The sequence below is a fragment of the Alnus glutinosa genome, chromosome 1 (genome assembly GCF_958979055.1).
Source record: "Alnus glutinosa chromosome 1, dhAlnGlut1.1, whole genome shotgun sequence".
Lineage (NCBI taxonomy): Eukaryota > Viridiplantae > Streptophyta > Magnoliopsida > Fagales > Betulaceae > Alnus > Alnus glutinosa.
In genome coordinates this window covers 13128031-13146822 of record NC_084886.1, presented here as the reverse complement: position 1 = coordinate 13146822, position 18792 = coordinate 13128031, and the positions used below count along the sequence as shown (strand labels likewise).

Here is an 18792-nt window from a genome sequence, read left to right as displayed (position 1 = left end):
TTATGAATGTTTGATCTCTCCTTGGGGAATATCAACTTCTGAAAGCAAACTTTGATAAAGATTGCTGAATGCAGCAACATTGCCAGGACGTGTGAATACAACCTACGTTATAGATAGAAGCCAAATATCTTTGAGTTCTAACTCTAGGCAGAAGCTAATCAGAATATGATTTTAAGAATAGCAATTTGAATTCAATGGAAGATGTAATTACTAATATATAGTATATATACATCAGTACCGGCATTTAGAAATTAATTGTTAACCTTTTCAAATAAAACTGTGTCTAATTAATCAAGATTTCCCAATACCACCAAAAAAGTGTCTTAGCAACATCTTCGATGACAAATCGATCTTTTCTTTTGTAAAGAAACATACCTGATAATCTCCAAGTGTTCGTGACTTAAAACCAGCTGCAGAATAGTCGAAATAATATTCCCATGTCCGTATGAATTTTTCGTCAAACCCAAGATCAAGGATTTTGCTGTAAACACAACATTAATGCCCCAGCTTTAAAACAAAACTTTGGTAGCTCAATATCATGATCAGTACTTAATTTTAGAATGTATAATGTTCATAGATCTGCCAAAAAGCGAATTTCCCAAACAAACTTATCCCCTTTTCATCTCATCTGTTCTACGGCGAAGAAACAAATTAAAACATGTGCATGCATGTCCTAGTCGTCATCAACCTTGTAACAAAAATATTTATATTACAAATATTTGATTAATTTATATCTAACATTAAAAGCAAGTTTCAAGGGCATAATACACTCAGAAGAAGTGAAAAGGCTTATGCTTAATTGGTTTGAAAACTTTTCAGTTCTAAGTAGTGATGATGTGAGCTTAAACCCTTTAATAAGTTTGGCCTAACATATGGAATATTAAATTGAAATAGAAAGTAATTTTGATAGAAACAATATATGTTCGAATTCAAAATATTTTGATGGAGATAACGTTCGAATTAATTAAAGACTTTTAACTTTAATATCATGTTAAATTAACACTATTTATTCTAAAAGTTTAAGCTGATAGTAAGAGAAAAATTTAATCATTTAATTACTATTATAAGAAGATTATGGGACATGATTATTTTTCTTACCTCTGGTTTTGCAGAAAATTTTTTCTCCAACATCTGAGTGTTTGGTGGTAATGAATTCCTATGTTCTCCAGGTGCTCCACACTGCACTTAATTACAGAATTTGTATCAAATTTCTAGAGAAATAAATGGTAAAAACCAGAAGTAACAGCAAGCAATTAATAGTAAACTTATACCAAAGTCTGGATGCAGAAGCCATGGCTGATGTTATCTGGCCGGCTTAATGAGGGAAGGCATCCACCGGGAAAAATATACTCCTTTATAAAATCTGAACTTCGTCTGTACTCATCATAACGTTCATCTGGTATCGATATGAACTACGAACAGATGGACCAACTTTAATGTTTAGCTATGTATTTAGGAAAAACATATTTTTACCTTCTCGGTAAGTTGTACCGCATTTTTTTTTTTTGGAAAAATTGCACCATTTGTCCATTTCGTTAGCCTAAATTACAAATCGCTACCGTCAAATTCCATTAGGCACCACTTCAACGCCAATAAAAAAATATAAATAAATAAAACTTATAAAATTATTATTATTATTTTAAAAAAAAAATAGAAAAGGGGTAGCTGCCGGTTGGGCATCCACCCCAGAGATGGCCGAGGGTGGCATGGGGCCAACCCCAAATTTCTCTTTTCAATTTTATTTTTTTAAATAATTTTTTTATTATTATTATGATCGACACGTATTACCATCTTATTGATACTGACGTGACGCCTAACGGAATTTGTCAAATTTTTTTAACGAAATTTGATTTCAAGGAACGATTTGTAAATTAAGCCAGTCACAAGGATCTTTAAATTAATTTTGATATTGAGCGATTTGTAATTTCGGCCAACCAAAGAGACCAGTTGTGCAATTTTCCCCCCCTTATTTTTTTGCCTAACATATTTAAAAAGTAGCAATGTACTATCCGAAGTTTTTGATATTGTCAATGTTACCCATCCATTAATAATTTCCGTCTTTTTCTAACAGAAGAAGGCCCACGTGTGCATGTGATTTAATTTTAGGGATGAAAGTCTAAAATGCCCTCATTTTCCCCAGCCGTGGGGGGGGGGGGTGATGGCCCCATGGAGTCCCCCAATCTTTTTTAAGTAATGCTACATATCACCATTTTGTCCTCCTTTTATCACCTCAAAATTGAAGTGGCTTTTAAAATCACCATTGGATCAAAATCCAATAGTGATTTATCATAATTTTAATTGTAATTTTAAGAGCCACATCAATTTTGAGTGGATAAAAGGGGGACAAGGGGGTGATACGTAGCATTACTCATCTTTTTTTGTGTTTTAGTTTCTTATTTTAGAAAAATGCGAGCATTTTGGGAAAGAACGTGTGAAGTTGGAGTAATTTAAGGACATTTGGCTCTAAAAATGCACATGGGCCTTCTTCCATCAAAGAAGACGGAAATTGTTAACGAGTGGGTAAAATTTTCAATCTCATAAGCTTTAGGGGGTATATTGTCAATTTTTAAATATTGGCAGCAAAATAAAAGGCGGTACAATTTCAAAGGAGGGATAAAATGTGTTTTTCACTATGTATTTAAATTAAACCCAAAAAATAGTTATCAAGACCTAGGCACCACACAATCATTATCAGAGTCAAAGGTTTTAAGTTGGAATCCTGACTTTACAATTTACCACTTATTTTTTAATTAAATAACACGTGATTAAATTTACCATTTCTTATTAACTTAAACTTTTAAGATAAGTAGTAATTTGACTCATTTGAGACATGATTCCATTTTTGAGTTCCCCCTAATGATTACCTGCAGAACAACAATCCCGTCTTCTGCTAATACTGATTCACAGCAACCAAAAAACTCATCCATGAATTCATGGCCAACATGTTCTATCATCTCGCTGAAAAGTAGTAGTAAAGATCATGGTATTGTTGGAATCATCATATATAAATGGCCAAATTAAAGATTTTAGTGGCAAAGGAACTCACCAGGATATAATTCTGTCATATTTGTCGGTAGCAGGCAATTGGCGGTAGTCGCAAAGAAGAAGTCTAATGCGGTCCTGAGAGCAGAGTTGATTAAGATTAACTTTGAAGTGACTTCATCTTGGAAAAACTTATAATTTCATAAGATTTTTCTGTTAAGGCTACCTCCACCTCTTCTTCTTCAAAAAAACTCTTGGAAATTACCTGAAGGCCAGCATCTTTCACTTTCTTTTCCGCAAATTTCAGTTGGGCTTCAGAGAGAGTGATGCCGGTGTATTTGCATCCAGTTTGTCTGACAACTTCAATAGCAAAGCTTCCCCAACCACACCCAATATCAAGAACTTCATGCTTCTCATCAATTCTTGCCTACTTAATTGATGGTTTTCAATAAAGTTCAATGGCTGAGAGCAAAGAATAACTAATACAATTTGACATGATCTGACAGAGAAACCTCACCTTTTCAATCAGAAGAGAGATTTTTCTCAGCTGTGCAACCTTCAAGTCTTCATCTTCCTTCTAAGAAATGGTTTGATACAAATGAATTAAGTTAAAGCTAAAGGTTAGAGGGAACAAGTTGGTGCATTGTTTATCAGTAAATCATCGACAGGTTGTGATCCTGACCTTAAATACACCAGAGGAGTATGTCATTGTTTCGTCCAGGAACAGAGCAAAAAGTTCATTATTCTAGAAACACATCAAAGAACGAATTATAAGCTTTTGCTTGTAGTTATATACTGATCGGAACAAGTGGCTTATATTTTCTCGAGTATAGAGAGTAATGCTAGATACTAGTTTAGAGGCCAGCTGTCGGAGCAGAGCGGATTGAGCTCCAACAACTGGCCCATCGGGGGTAATTAAGTTTATCTTGGTCCGGGAACGAATAGGTTGTGGGGGTATGGTACAGGTTATTTTAGAGCTTTCCAAAATACATCCGTACAATTAGGATTTTTTTATAAGTATGTTATGCTGTAACCTTTAATTATATACTAAAATATAGCCACAGTCCTGTGGACATAAGTACATTACCGAACCTCCTAAATCTGTGTCTTGATTTTCTCTTACTCTCTCTTTTCGATTCTATATTATTCATTATTATTGTGCACAGTAACAATATATACTAATTCAGTAATTAAGTTTCAATACCATCCCTCTAAACATAGCTCCATTTCTAACAATACCCAAAGATTTCAAATTAAAAAAATAGAAATTGCGGGTTGTAGAGTGCGTTTAACCCCTCAATTTCGCAAGTCAAAATTCTACAAAAAAAAACTTTGCATTTAATGATGTGTCTACAGTAAAGTATTTTTTGACACCTCACTAATTAGTGGCGTTTTAAAAAGTAACACCTCACTAAAATAATTAGTGGCGTGTATGTTAGACACGCCACAAATTTAGTGGCGTGTCTATTTTGACACGCCACTATTTAGTGGCTTGTTAGTCTGACACGCCACAATTTAGTGGCGTGTCAAAACAGACACCTCACTAAATTGTGGCGTGTCAAATTACTTTTCTCTACAAATCACACCTTTCGATGACCTTCTCTTCTCAATTCCCGCCTTTCTTTTTGGTGCAGTGACCTTCTCTTCTCTTCTCACTTACAACAAAATTTTTTCCCCATATTTTTTCCAACCTTCATGAGATCGAGATTCATCCATAAGCATGGTATTTCTGCATCATCCGCCCAGGTCCGACCACCACTCAGTATGCATCTCCCCTCTCTCTCTCTCTCTCTCTCTCTCTCTCTCTCTCTCTCCTGGCCAGCTCCGCCCAAGTCCGACGCCGTCTACCCACGACCACCGAAGACCACCGACGCCATCCACCCACGATCACCGAAGACCACCAACGTCGTCCACCCGTACGGTTAGCGCCTCTCCAATGAAGGTAAATTTTTGGGTATTTTCTTCTTGTTTTCGGTTGGGGAACCGAATGGGTTAAAGGGATTTTTGTTATTTTGCTGTGTTTCAGTTTTTGATTTTTGTTATTGTTTGGTTTTTGAGGGATTTCGTTACTGTATTTTGTTGAATGGGTTGAATGCGTTGATGTTTGCTTTTGGTTATGTATTTTGTTGTTTATCCAAAAAGAAAAAATGAAAATTGGATGGTTATACTCAGCTGGAATGAGATAATATGGTTGTTTTAGACATACCCCGATCCCATGATGTAGGATTTCGCTCTTTTGAATTTTCCCAACAACCAAACTGGGGTTTTGGTTTTGGTGTTGTGTGACCATGATTGGCTGAGGATGAAACAAGCTGGGAAAATGCTTTACCGCGTATTAGCGTAAAATTTTATTTTTTTTTATTTTTTTATTTTTTTTTTGTCTTAATTAGTGGCGTGTCACTATTGGTTAACACGCAACTAAAGCCACTAAATATGCAGTGGCATGTTGTTCTGACTCGCCACTAATATATAGTGGCATGCCATAACAATAGGCCACTAATTATTGGCGTGTTACTCAGAAACACGCCACTAAATCAGGAATACTGACTCCCTGATTACTGACCTTCTAGCTAGAAAGATCACTATTCACACGTCAGTGTTGTTTAGTAACCTTTCAGACATCCTGAAAGGCCATTAACAGTCAGTCACAAAACTCATATATTTTTGTAGTTAAAGCGTGTTTTTAAACAAAATCGCCAAAAGTATTCCGTTTGGGAGTCTGTTCATAAAAAATGACGGTTTGAAAATGTCACAAAAAAAGTTCAACGTTTTCAAATCATAGGCAAAGGGATATATTTTTAAAAAAGCACGATGTTAAAGGCTAAATCGCAATTTTATCAAATACTTAACTGCATTTTAAAACTACTATTTTTTTCATTCCATAGGTTTTGAAGCCGCTAAGCCAAACCCACATATAATCTTATACCAGTTCATAATGACGAGAGATGTTCCTGCGAGCCTTTGTGAGAGTGTTTTGCCTTAAAACATGCTTTAAAAAATGTTTTGCAGATGCTATAAAAGCTGTGAATAGCAATGGCGTCCACCAGCCCCTGAAACAAACGAAAGGTGAAGGCTCAATCTAGTGCAATTGAGGAGATTGCCAATAGTAATATCACAGCAAAGTCTGCCAGTTGCAATATACCTTCTCTTACTCAATTTTGAGACACAGGAATTTGAGTCTCTGCTGGCAATAAGAATATTCTGAAAAACAAATTAATCAGCAGGGCAAATTCTGCAGAAAAATAACTATATATATCTGGCTTTGAGCATTTCTGTTAACAGATTGGTGTCAGGCTCAGATCAATCATCTTACCATAAAAAGATTCAGAAGACCATCATTTTTATCAGTGAAAGAAAAATCGCCATCAATATATGCATCTGCAAGGCCTAAATCAGCCCGTGTCATGACCTGATCAAAATAGTCTAGTGCTCATCAGTGGTGGTGAGAAAATTCTGAAAATGTAAAGGCCACTATAATGCATGGCTTATTCTTTCAATTTACCTTTTTTTTTTCTTTTTTTTTTTTTTCAAAATAACCCCACAAATTTAAACACTATATATGTGGGCATGTGATCCTTGTGAAAAAAAAATCCCAAGACACCTTCCAGTAAAATTGGGGACTGTGAACTTTAAGAACCAATTTCAGAGAACATTCTCTCCTGTTTCCTTCAAAGGTAAATATTGTGCCCCCTTCCTCCAACAAACTGCAATACCCTAAAACATGTCAGGAAAATTTCATTCTCCAAAGTAATATTAAAAATTGCTCTTGCATATAATGAAAACTGCTGATTTTTAGAGAGCAGATGAGAATAACCTTACAAGCCTAGAAGAATGTATATATAAATTTATGACTCACATTAAACATCCAGCGGAGATATAACTTCCAAGGAAGCTAGTAACAAAGTGTCGCGCCCCAGCTTCTACCGGAGAAGGTATCATGTGTTTTTGCATGGTTAGAAGAGCACAACTTTCTGCAGCAGCCATGCCAGATCGAATTTTTCTCAGTGGCTCAGGCTTTGTTATACAAGAGATAAGCTTTTACTACCTACCTTAAAAGGTGCGGCTTAATTATTGAGAGTTATAATGCTTATGCTTCAATTCCCACATGTTTTTTTAATTGTATTAATAAAAAAGCATGCGAGAATGGAATGCTTAAAGAACATGTTACTTTTTAAAAATTGCGTTGTAAGAATCCTTACAACCCAATTTATAAAAAAGTCTGTCCATATAAATCAAGATCGATCATATCTCTCCGACTAAAGAGGTTCACATGTTCAAGAAATATATGGTAATTTTATAAATATGGCATATGCGTAAAGAATAGTTTTAATTGATTCTAAATTTATGCTCCTGGATTTTCAACATAAAAACAATTTTAATCCTTTCGGATATGTTTCTCTCAATGTTCTTTCTCTCGTTCACCAATTTGCTTCTCTTGAAGCTTTTAGACTGTTTTACGCACCAAAGCCAAAGTTGTTTTCACTCATAGGCAGCATTACATGGTTGATGACATATGTCATTACATTGTTCTTATAAAATATTCATCACAGAAAATTATTAAGTTATTTTCTAATCTTATTAAGTTATTCATGCACATCCAAAGTTGGCATTATACAAATTTTATTTTATTTTTTTTAAGTCAACAACATGGGCCCAGCAAGATGACAAAATGCAGGTCGCATGTGACTCGTGCCAGCCAAACTGGGATGCGACTTGAAATACACATAATGCATGCACTCGATTTAGAGTTGCAGCCGCTATGTTTGGTAAAGCTCTTTCAGAAGGGTTTTTTTTTTTTTTAATAGTAATAATTAGGGGTGTACATGCATACAGATGTTAGCCACCCTTATTCGTTATCTGCATATACGGATGCGGATAGTAAAAATCACTATCTACACGTACGTATGCGGATAGTAATTAACCACATTCGCATACCCTTTATATATAATATATTTTTAAAAAACTCACCAAAACGATGTCATTTTTGTAATTAATACTAAAATGATATCGTTTTAGATTAGGTATAAGTTATGTTTACATTGGTTTCGTTGGCTGTATTGCTTTTTCGTATAACACTTGGGCAAAAAAATAAAAGTAATGTGAATTAAATATATTTTCAAGAGATTATGGCTTAAAAAAAGAATTAAAACAAATCCAAAATACTAAAAATCGGCCTAAATTATTTTTAAAATCGGTTAAAATATATCATACTAGAGACCCAAAGAAGGCCCAAAAATTCGAAATGGCCATTTTCTATTGCGAACAGCGGATAATAACCACATGTATGCGGTTAGTAAAACTTTGATGTAAATGCGGATATGGATATCTAAAAGTGATATCCTCATTTTATGGATGCAGTTGCCGATATTATAAATAACCGCATCTGCATGTACGCCCAAGTAATAAGAAGTGATTAATGTAATATAAAGTAGAATGAAGTTTTGAATTTGTTATAAGGAAAAGTGAAAAAAATTATGTTTTGTATTGAGATTTTTGTTTGAATATTAATAAAAAAATGATTTATGTGATATAAAAAATTAAAAAAGAAAAAGAAAGATATATTTTGAAGTTTACTTTTTTAAAGAAATATGGGGTGTTGGGTGTGGGGTTTGCCAAATTAAAGGCAGTACTTTGCTCCAAGCAAATTTTGAGTCGACCGTCTATTTATTTTAACGTATTTCGGTTATAAGGTGTTGTAAAAAATATAATATATATATTGTTTATTCAACGGGAACATATGTTGTAATTTTTTTTACAGCACTTAAGCCTAATCTTGTTTAGGCAAGTGAGCATCATAAGAATTTTCATATATTTGCTGTCTGAATTGCTAGCGGTCTAGACAACAAATTGCTGAGAATCCCAAAATATATATATATATAAGCTACACTCCCAAGAGAAAAATTTCTTTATGAGGAAAAAAGTTTTCTTTTGTAGGGCATGAAGATCTGGGAGTATAGAACGATTGGAAGCGGATTCTCTCCATTTCAATGAAATTGCGAGAAGCCGGTTAGTTATAAAATAAGAGACAAAATTGTCATTTTAATTTTTTTTTGACAATTCCGCTTAGAACCATAAGTTTCTTTACTCTGGAAAAGGTGCAAACTTACATGACCCGAAAGAACAGACGGGGACATTTTTATCAAGTACAACTTTTATACAACTTAGGCTAATATTTTTTAAGATCATAAACTTTCTACTATTTTCTCGTGGGTTTCAATGTTAGATAATGATTATATGAATAAGCAACGGCATCTTTGAGTTCAAGCACAGACCATCCAATTTATTGGATCATGATAAAGTTACAATTCCGAATCAGCAAAGAATGCAATTAGAATGATCACCAAAAAAGAAAGAATCGACTATAGTTTTGTCCAGGCATGAATATGAACATTGTCTCTCCTTTGAGAACATAATCAACATGCTGAAGGCATAGTTTGATATGGATTATCAAACGCTGCAGCATTGCCGGGACGTGATAATACAACCTACAGTAAGGGAAAAGCGGAATTAATATTTCAGAATGCAGCTCCAAACAATATGCAAAATAAACTGTCATGACAAGTGAGAGAAGTCTAAAACAACCTCATTCAGTGAAGGAGATATGGTATTATCAGAGAATGTGATCACCAATTGCAAGCATTATCATTATTTAATTAGGCTGAAATTAATTTTAGAACCTGAAATTTGGCCCAGATTTGGTTTTCGCCTTTGAAATCGATTAAGTTCCAAATTTCCTCCGTGAAATTTTTTAAACATAGCAGCAATGTCATCCTCCTATTTTATCAGCCATGCATGTAAGTGAGATTATAATTGTGTCACATCAACCTTTTATGAGTTACGGATTGAGATCCCGTACAATAGCTCTAATCCAGGCTGTTCATTTTAAACGAATGGCCCAAAATCTCACTTCATAAATGCAAATTAAAAACTGAAACTCTCTTTTCAACTGCCGACCCCTACCTCCACCATGACCACCGCAGTTTCACCATCATCGCCACCCTACCACTATACCACCACCACCACCACCAAAAGCTCTCTCTCTCTTTCTTTGTGGTGCTGGTATAGTGGTGGTCTGGTGGTGACGGTGGAGCTATGATGGTCGTGAAAAAGGTAGGAATCGGTGGCTGGAAAGAAAGAGTTTTATTTTTTAATCTGTATTGATAACATGACAGATTTAGGGCCTTTCATTTTAAATGAACGGCCCAAATTAGAACCATTGCATGCATCAGACCTCAATCCGTGAGTTACATGTACAATTTAATTCATGGATGATGGATGGCAGGATGACATTGCTATATTTAAATTTTCAAGAACCAAACATCAGTTCTTACATTAAACTGTTTCTAATCAAGATTTCTATAATAGTTTACTCATTTCTATGCTTGTAAAAACTATGTAAAATATACCCTTCTCTTTATTATCTCTATGATCTGAAGCAAAACAATGATCTTATATCAGGGAATATTTTGCTTATGCCATAATAATATGATGTGAAATGAAGAGCATTTATGTTCTAGTTTCAGCTTTCATATATACTGCATCTAGTTTCACCAAGCAAAATCAAAATTTGAATTATGAAGTACGATTTTTTTTCTCCCATGGATACAGCCCCAGAGTAATTCTTAGTGTTTGACACAAGTTAAATGTTCTTAACAGATTAATCAACACTTTCTAAAGTATTTAACAAGGGACATGGCCAAACAGCAATTGTTCATTAAGTGAAGAAATATACCTGATAATTTCCGAGTGTATGTGTCTTAAAACCAGCAGCAGAATAATCAAAGTAATATTCCCATGTCCGAATGAATTTTTCACTAAACCCGAGACTGAGGATTTTGCTGAAAACACAAAAATTAATGCCGCAATATCAAAATACAAAACTTCTTTAGTCTTCATATAATATCATTGAAAATAATAATAGATTTCCAGCATAATGGCTAAAAGAACAACATAAAATAAAATAAACATGCAAACTTGTACATGTAATGGCTTAAAGAAACATGCAAATTTCCAGCATAATGGCTTAAAGAATAACATAATATAATAAATCACAAGGACTTCAGATGCTTGAATAATTTTCTTTTTCTACAGAGTTTAGACCACTTATTTGAGACAATTTTACAGATTTGTTTTCCTTACCTCTGCTTCTCGAGAAAATTCTTTCGCCAGTATCTGAGTGTTTGGTAGTAATGAATCCCTATGTTCTCCAGGTCCTCCACACCGCAGTTACCAAATTTCTGTTAATTTGGCAGAGAAATAAATATTAAACAAACAATATCTCTACAAAATAAACTTGTACCAGAACTGGATGCAGCAGCCGTGGCTGATGTTACTCTACTTAACGAAGGCAAGCATCCACCAGGAAATATATATTCCTTTATGAAATCTGAACTTTGCCTGTACTCATCATAACGTTCATCTGGTATTGATATGAACTAAAACAAGACCTGTTAAATTTTAAAGTGTATTTTCTAGAATCCATAGTTATTAATTTTCTTATTTTGAATGATGTAGTGATGAATTAATGTAATTTTAAATGTGGAGGGACTCACTTGCACATGATGGATGACACATGTCATTCTCTCCTTCTTAGCCTTTCCACCATACCATCTTTTACCTTGGTCATCTAACCATCACTACCTTATTCAACCCACTTCATCTTTCAATACAATCTTATACCTTCCCAAGGAACATTATTATCATTTCATGTACAAATTCGTTGTTCTTCCTTGGTTACATGAAAAGTCATGCTTATCTTCTTAAGTTAAGTGTAAGAATACTCTAGAACCCTTCCCTAACCCTTATATATACCATAGCCATGCTTTCAAGTGTCTCATTCCATCCTATCTCACCAAAACCTTCTTCTATCTTGTGCAAGTGTTGTCCAACCCAAGTTTTTTCTATTGTTGTATTATTTCATAAATAAGAAGTACATTTTCCATTTAGTTTTGATCTCTCTTCTATTTTTGGTTGTGAGTCCTTGGGCTAGTGTAACTTTGTTGCACTACTTGAGAATCGGTTGTTCCTAATATTTGGACACCGTATTTCTCTACATGGTATCAGAGCTTCAAGGGTGGTGGTGATTCATCCTTGATGAAGAAGATCAATTGGTGGTGTGGAAATGGATTCGGGTGGACGGTTTAACAATTTTGGGGTTGAGGTGCTCAACCATTCTAACTACAAGATATGGAGATCATGCATGGAGTCTTATCTTGTTGGAGAAGACTTATGGGAGGTTGTTGGTGGTGGTGATGTGAATCCTCCGGAAGATGCTCCAGAGAACGTTGATAACTTGAAGAAATGGCGGATAGCGAATGCAAAGGCGAAATCTATCTTGAAGAGGTCTATTTCCCATGGGCTATTTGAGCATATCATTAGGTGTAAGTCGGCCGAAGATATTTGGACTACCCTTGATGGGTTGTTCAATAAAAAGGATGTGGCTCGATTGCAACTAATGGAGAACGAGTTGGCAAATACAACTCAAGGCGATCTCTCTATTTCTCAGTTTTTCTTGAAGATTAAAAATCTTTGTTCGGAGATTTCAGCCCTTGATCCAGAAGAACCTATATCGGAGGCACGAATGAAGCGTCATATTATTCGTGGTTTGAAAAGGGAATATATTCCCTATGTTACGTCTATTCAAGGATGGGCTGTTCAACCCACCTTGGTAGAGTTTGAAAGTCTTCTCACATCACAAGAATCATTGGCTCGACAAATGGCGGGATGCTCCATTTCGGGAAGTGAAGGAGATGCGCTCTTTTCCAATAAAAAGAAAAATTTCAGCAAAAGTAAAAACGATGGTTCTAGCAAGCATGAAGATGGTGGAGAATCGTTCGAGAAGTGAGATGTAAATAAAAAAGGTGTCAAGTGTTATCGATGTGGTAAACTTGGACACATAAAGAAGAATTGCCGCGTGAAACTCAAAGGAGGATACGTAGCCAAGAAGGACGGTGAACCTGAACATGAAGAAGAGTGGGGAAAGTGCTTTATGGCAGGAACCACTACAATTGATGCCTTGTCATCAATCGATTATAAAAATGATCGGGTCGTTGATTCAGGTTGCGGGCATCATCTCACTGGCGACGAATCCAAATTCTCAAGCTTTCGAGATTACAAAGGAAATGATGCAATCGTCACAGCGGACAATTCCATTCATCCCGTTGAGAAGGAAGGGGTCGTGACTATCAAAGGTGATGGAGATGAACAAATCACACTTAAAAGTGTGTTTCAAGTTCCCACGATGAAAAAGAACCTCTTTTCAGTGGTCAATGCTGTTGATGCTGGTCACTATGTCTTGTTTGGGCCAAAGGATGTGAAGTTTCTTCAGAATATCAGAATCTTAGACGCAGATGTCGTTCATTCGGGTAAGAGAATTAAAGACTTATTTGTTTTAGCATCCACAGTTTCTTATATTGATAAAATGAGTACAAATGATGGAGCATCAATTTGGCATGCTAGATTGGGACATCTTAGCATGGATAAATTAAAAGTTATGGTTCTAAAAAATTTGGTGAATGGGTTGCCCATGTTGACTACTTTTGGTAGGGATGAAGTATGCGAGGGTTGTCAATATGGAAAAGCACATCGTCTTCCATTTGACAAATCTTTTTCACGGTGCAAATCATCTTTAGAACTTATTCATGGTGATTTGATGGGGCCTTGTACTACACCATCATATTCGGGTTCTCTTTATATGCTTGTTCTTGTTAATGATTATACACGATTTACGTGGGTATATTTTATGAAAGAGAAATCCGAAGTATTCTCCAGGTTCAAAGAGTTCAAAGCAACTGTGGAAAGTGTGCTCAACAAGAAGATTAAAAGGTTTCGAACTGACAATGGGGGAGAATTCACTTCTATCAACTTTTACAATTTTTGTCAAGAGCAAGGCATTCGAAGGGAGCTTTCATGTGCCAGATGCAAAAAGAACTAAATTGGATGCCAAGGCTCATAAATGCATCTTTATTGGATATGATGAAAGGAAAAAAGGGTGGAAGTGCATGGATCCCGAGACCCATAAATATATTGTTTCTCGAGATGTTGTATTTGATGAAGTCTCTTCATATTATAAGGTGGAAGGTGCTATTATTGGGAGTACTGGTGGTGACACTAGTGTTCACAATCAGCCGCATACAGAAATCAGTTTACCAGTATCGTCTAATGCTCCTATGCAATCAGACAGCTCTTCTTCTTCTTCTTTTTCACCTATAGAAGAGCAACCCAATAGGGGAAGTAGTGTTGATTGCCATGACCTGGAAGGACAGCATGTTGATGAGGAAGAAGAAAGTGTACCACCTCTTAGGAGATCTAAGAGGAAAGTCATATTGCCGGCTCGGTATAGAGATGGAAATTTTGTGAGCATGCACTCATGTTTTCTTGCTAATCCTATTGATGATTGTGAACCTTCTTGTTTTGATGAAGCCACAGGTGTTAAGGAGTGGGATAGTGCTATGAATGATGAAATGAATGCTCTCATAAAAAATCAAACATGGGATCTCGTGCTAAAGCCTAAGGAAGTGAAGCCTATCACTTGCAAATGGGTTTACAAAATCAAACGTAAGGCAGATGGCAGTGTTGATAGATACAAGGCAAGGCTAGTTGCTCGCGGATTCTCTCAAAAGTATGGGGAGGATTATGATGAGACATTTAGTCCGGTTACAAAGATGATTTCCGTTAGAGTTGTTATTTCCTTGGCAGCACATCATGAATGGAAGCTATGGCAGCTTGATGTAAAAAATGCTTTTTTATATGGTGAAATTGACAAAGATATCTACATGGAGCAGCCTGACAGTTATGTTTCTCAGGTGCACCCGGAATACGTATGCAAGCTAAAAAAGGCCTTATATGGATTAAAGCAAGCACCTAGAGCTTGGTATGGTAAGATTGCCGAATACTTACAATTTTGTGGCTATTTTGCTTCTAACTCAGATTCTAGTTTGTTTGTTAAGAAGAAAAGCAAGGTGCATGTCATTGTTCTCTTGTACGTTGATGACATGATTGTTACCGGCAACGATGATGAAGAAATTGCAAAGCTTCGAGCGGAACTTTCTATTCGGTTTGAGATGAAAGATTTGGGGGAGCTTAGTCATTTTCTTGGTTTGGAAGTTAGCTCTCTCAAGGGTGGAATATTTGTGTCACAACAAAGTTATGCAAAGAAGCTTGTGGGAAGATTTGGGCTGAACCAAAGCAAGTGGTGCTCCACTCCTCTTGATACGAACATTAAGCTAAGGCGTGAAGAGGGCAAGCTTCTTCCCGATCCTCGTCCTTATCGGGCTCTTGTAGGAAGTTTGATCTACTTAACTATTACAAGACCCGACATTGCATTCTCGGTTGGCCTTGTTAGTCGTTACATGCAAGAACCACGAAAACCACATTTAGAGGCAGCAAAACGTATCTTGAAGTATGTATATTCTACAATTGATATGGGCCTTTTCTTTAAGAAAGGAGGTGCCTTTGAGCTACATGGATTTTCCGATGCTGATTTTGGTGGTGACTTGGACGACCGGAAATCTACATCCGGTTATGCTTTCTCATGTGGTTCATCTTATATTTCTTGGTGTAGTAAGAAACAAGATTCAGTATCTCTTTCAACAACTGAAGCAGAGTACAAAGCGGCTTCTCTTGCTGCACAAGAATGTGTTTGGCTACGTCGGCTGATCGAGGATATTTATTCACCAATTCACAAACCAACAATTATCTATGGTGACAATCAAAGTGCTTTAAAGCTCGCAACAAATCTGGTTTGTCACGCAAGGACGAAGCATATTGAGATTGAGCATCATTTTATTCGTGAAAAGGTGTTAATGGGTTTAATTGAAGTTTTGGAGGTGAGAAGTAAGGAGAACATTGCTGACATCTTCACCAAGTCACTTTCCAAAGGTCCGTTTGAATCCCTAAGAGAGAAGCTTGGTATCATTTCTAGAAAATCACTTTAAGGGGGAGTGTTAAATTTTAAAGTGTATTTTCTAGAATCCACAGTTATTAATTTTCTTATTTTGAATGATGTAGTGAGGAATTAATGTAATTTTAAATGTGGAGGGACTCACTTGCACATGATGGATGACACATGTCATTCTCTCCTTCTTAGCCTTTCCACCCTACCATCTTTTACCTTGGTCATCTAACCATCACTACCTTATTCAACCCACTTCATCTTTCAATACAATCTTATACCTTCCCAAGGAACATTATTATCATTTCATGTACAAATTCGTTGTTCTTCCTTGGTTACATGAAAAGTCATGCTTATCTTCTTAAGTTAAGTGTAAGAATACTCTAGAACCCTTCCCTAACCCTTATATATACCCTAGCCATGCTTTCAAGTGTCTCATTCCATCCTATCTCACCAAAACCTTCTTCTATCTTGTGCAAGTGTTGTCCAACCCAAGTTTTTTTTATTGTTGTATTATTTCATAAATAAGAAGTACATTTTCCATTTAGTTTTGATCTCTCTTCTATTTTTGATTGTGAGTCCTTGGGCTAGTGTAACTTTGTTGCACTACTTGAGAATCGGTTGTTCCTAATATTTGGACACCGTATTTCTCTACAAGACCAACCACCTAAAACAGTTAGCAATGTATTTAAATTAAACCCATAAAAGAGGTATAGAGACCAAGGCATTTTGCATTCATGAAAATATAATTAAACAGGGAATGAAAGAGGACACAAGCTTTCTTGTTTCCACCCTATCATTACCTGCAGAAGAAGAAGCCCATCTTCTGCTAATACTGATTCACAGCAACCAAAAAAGGCTTCCATAAACTCATGGCCAACAGCTTCTAGCATCTCACTGAAAAAATACTATCCAAGATCATCTTCTTCACTGAGAAAGTTATGGTCAGATATGAATTCCGTGTCAAAGGAACTTACCAAGATACGATTCTGTCATATTTGCGGGTATTAGGCAATTGGCAGTAGCCGCAAAGAAGAAATTTAATAGAGTGGATTAAAATTAAATTCAAAGTGACTGGTGGAGAAAAGGGTACGATAAGAGTTGCCAGATTCAGTCAGATATTCTCATGATGAGAGAAGAACCAGAGAGTCATCATATGCAACTTGCAACTGGATAGTAACAGATGCAGGTGTTTTCTTTTATGAAGCGCAGGGTATAAAAGAAAAAGCTAACTTGCCATCAGCAATAATGGGCAAGTCAAACCGATGAAGCTTCTTCTTCAAGAAGCTTCACTCATGCATTTTGCTTGATATAACCTTTCACTTAATTTTTTTTTTACGGTCGTATACAGGGGTAAAATGAAGAAGAAAAAGAAAGAAAATAAAAATAAAAATAAAAAAAAGCTTGAGTAAAACACTTTTTTACTCATTCTACCCCTGGCAAGAAAAAAAAATTGTGCAGTATAAACGGTTGTGTATAGGGGTAAAACAGAAAAAAAAGCCAATCCTATCTTGAAAAAGTAGGCTGATTTTTTTAAGCCTCTGTCAAAAACCTGTACTGTCATAGTGCACATAAAAAAATGAGGGGAAAGGGAAGGGGAAGGGGAAAGAGATATCAATCAGGGCCCTGATATCAAAGAACATATTTCTCGTACGTGGGTCCGACTCAATTTGTCCCAACATAAAAGAGAATCTAGCAGACAGAAAAATAAATCAGTATCATCTACTTGTTATAATATCCCTGCAGATGCTGATACTGCTGCAGATTCAACACTGCATTAATTCAACATGTTTCTGCATTAATGTTATATGTACATGGAGTACGACTGCCACTCAAATACAAATACAAAATGGATTATAACTACAAAATCCTTTAACGAGGAATATAAATCTCAAAATGCCAGGGACTCTGATATTCTAGTGAAATTTTCTCTCTCTAATAAACCACGTAGAGTTGTATAAGGAATCAGTTAAAGAAAGCCTATAAAATGTAAACCATCCATAGGTAAAGGGGACTCTGGCCTCCCAAAATTCCTAATTTTACTATCTTATTTCACTCCAAATATCATGAAAACTTAAATATCAATGTTTTTTTTTATTAGGGTGGGTATCGAGGGAATTGTTAACAGTAGAAGGGTTTTCGCCTACCGTGTCGATGTTGTCAGTGAAGTCGGTAATTTTACGGACTTCTTCCAGACAACATATATTTTGTCTGTTACGATTGATGCCCCCTGCCACTTAAATTATTGACATTCCGTTATTATCAGGATTGAAAAAAGTGTATCCAAAGGGGTAAAGGCTAGAGAATAAAATTTCGTTAGCTTTGGGGCCTCTCTCTCAACAAACAAGGTGCAGGAAAATAATACTCCAATCTTTTCCTTGCCCTTCAAAAGAAAACTTTTTCACAGTAAAGAAATATTTCCCTCTTGGGAGGGGCACTACGTTACAAACTGAGAAGCTTCGTTGTACTTGTAGGGAATCGGATCGAAATTGCAAAATCATGGAAGAGAAGTTCTTGTGCGCGGTTTCGAATGGGAAATCAGAAAAAATGATTATTGTGCAACCGTAAATATGATTTTCATTTAACTTTATTTACGTCGCAGATTATTTTTATTTATTGTTTTTTAAAAAATAAAATAAAAATGACCTAGTATTTTCTTTACAGTGATTTCATCATTTTTTTTTTAAAAAATAAACTATCAGTATCACGTATGTACAATTGAACGAAGCTGTGTCAACGATCATACGACAATCATTTCCCGACCAGACCAGAAATAGTGAAAGGCGGCGGGTGTTGTTTAATGCATTATGTGAATAAAGGACAATCATTTCCAGACCAGAAGTGAAAGGCGGCTGGTGAAGGAGAATCATTTCCCGACCAGAAGTGAAAGGTGGCTGGTGAAAAAAAGTATACGTCGG

General features: G+C 35.8%; 2 protein-coding genes across 2 annotated transcripts; both read right to left on the bottom strand.

The window, feature by feature from the left end:
- On the bottom strand, positions 1-6966 carry LOC133871936 (uncharacterized). The gene is given in 15 exon segments (XM_062309447.1): positions 1-102; positions 376-481; positions 1099-1179; positions 1272-1309; positions 1311-1412; positions 2865-2958; positions 3047-3120; positions 3248-3409; positions 3500-3559; positions 3665-3727; positions 5909-6032; positions 6125-6183; positions 6296-6391; positions 6584-6686; positions 6839-6966. Coding segments are annotated over 15 exon segments (1392 nt in total).
- A 2341-nt stretch (positions 6967-9307) lies between these two features.
- On the bottom strand, positions 9308-17088 carry LOC133863146 (uncharacterized). Its single transcript, XM_062299134.1, has 5 exons — positions 16852-17088; positions 16678-16771; positions 11122-11219; positions 10715-10820; positions 9308-9467 (listed from the first exon to the last, which is right to left on the bottom strand). Exons 2-5 carry the CDS (start codon positions 16765-16767, stop codon positions 9396-9398), a joined length of 366 nt encoding a protein of 121 aa, XP_062155118.1. The 5' UTR covers positions 16768-16771; positions 16852-17088; the 3' UTR covers positions 9308-9395.
- Between the last annotated feature and the right edge of the window lie 1704 nt (positions 17089-18792).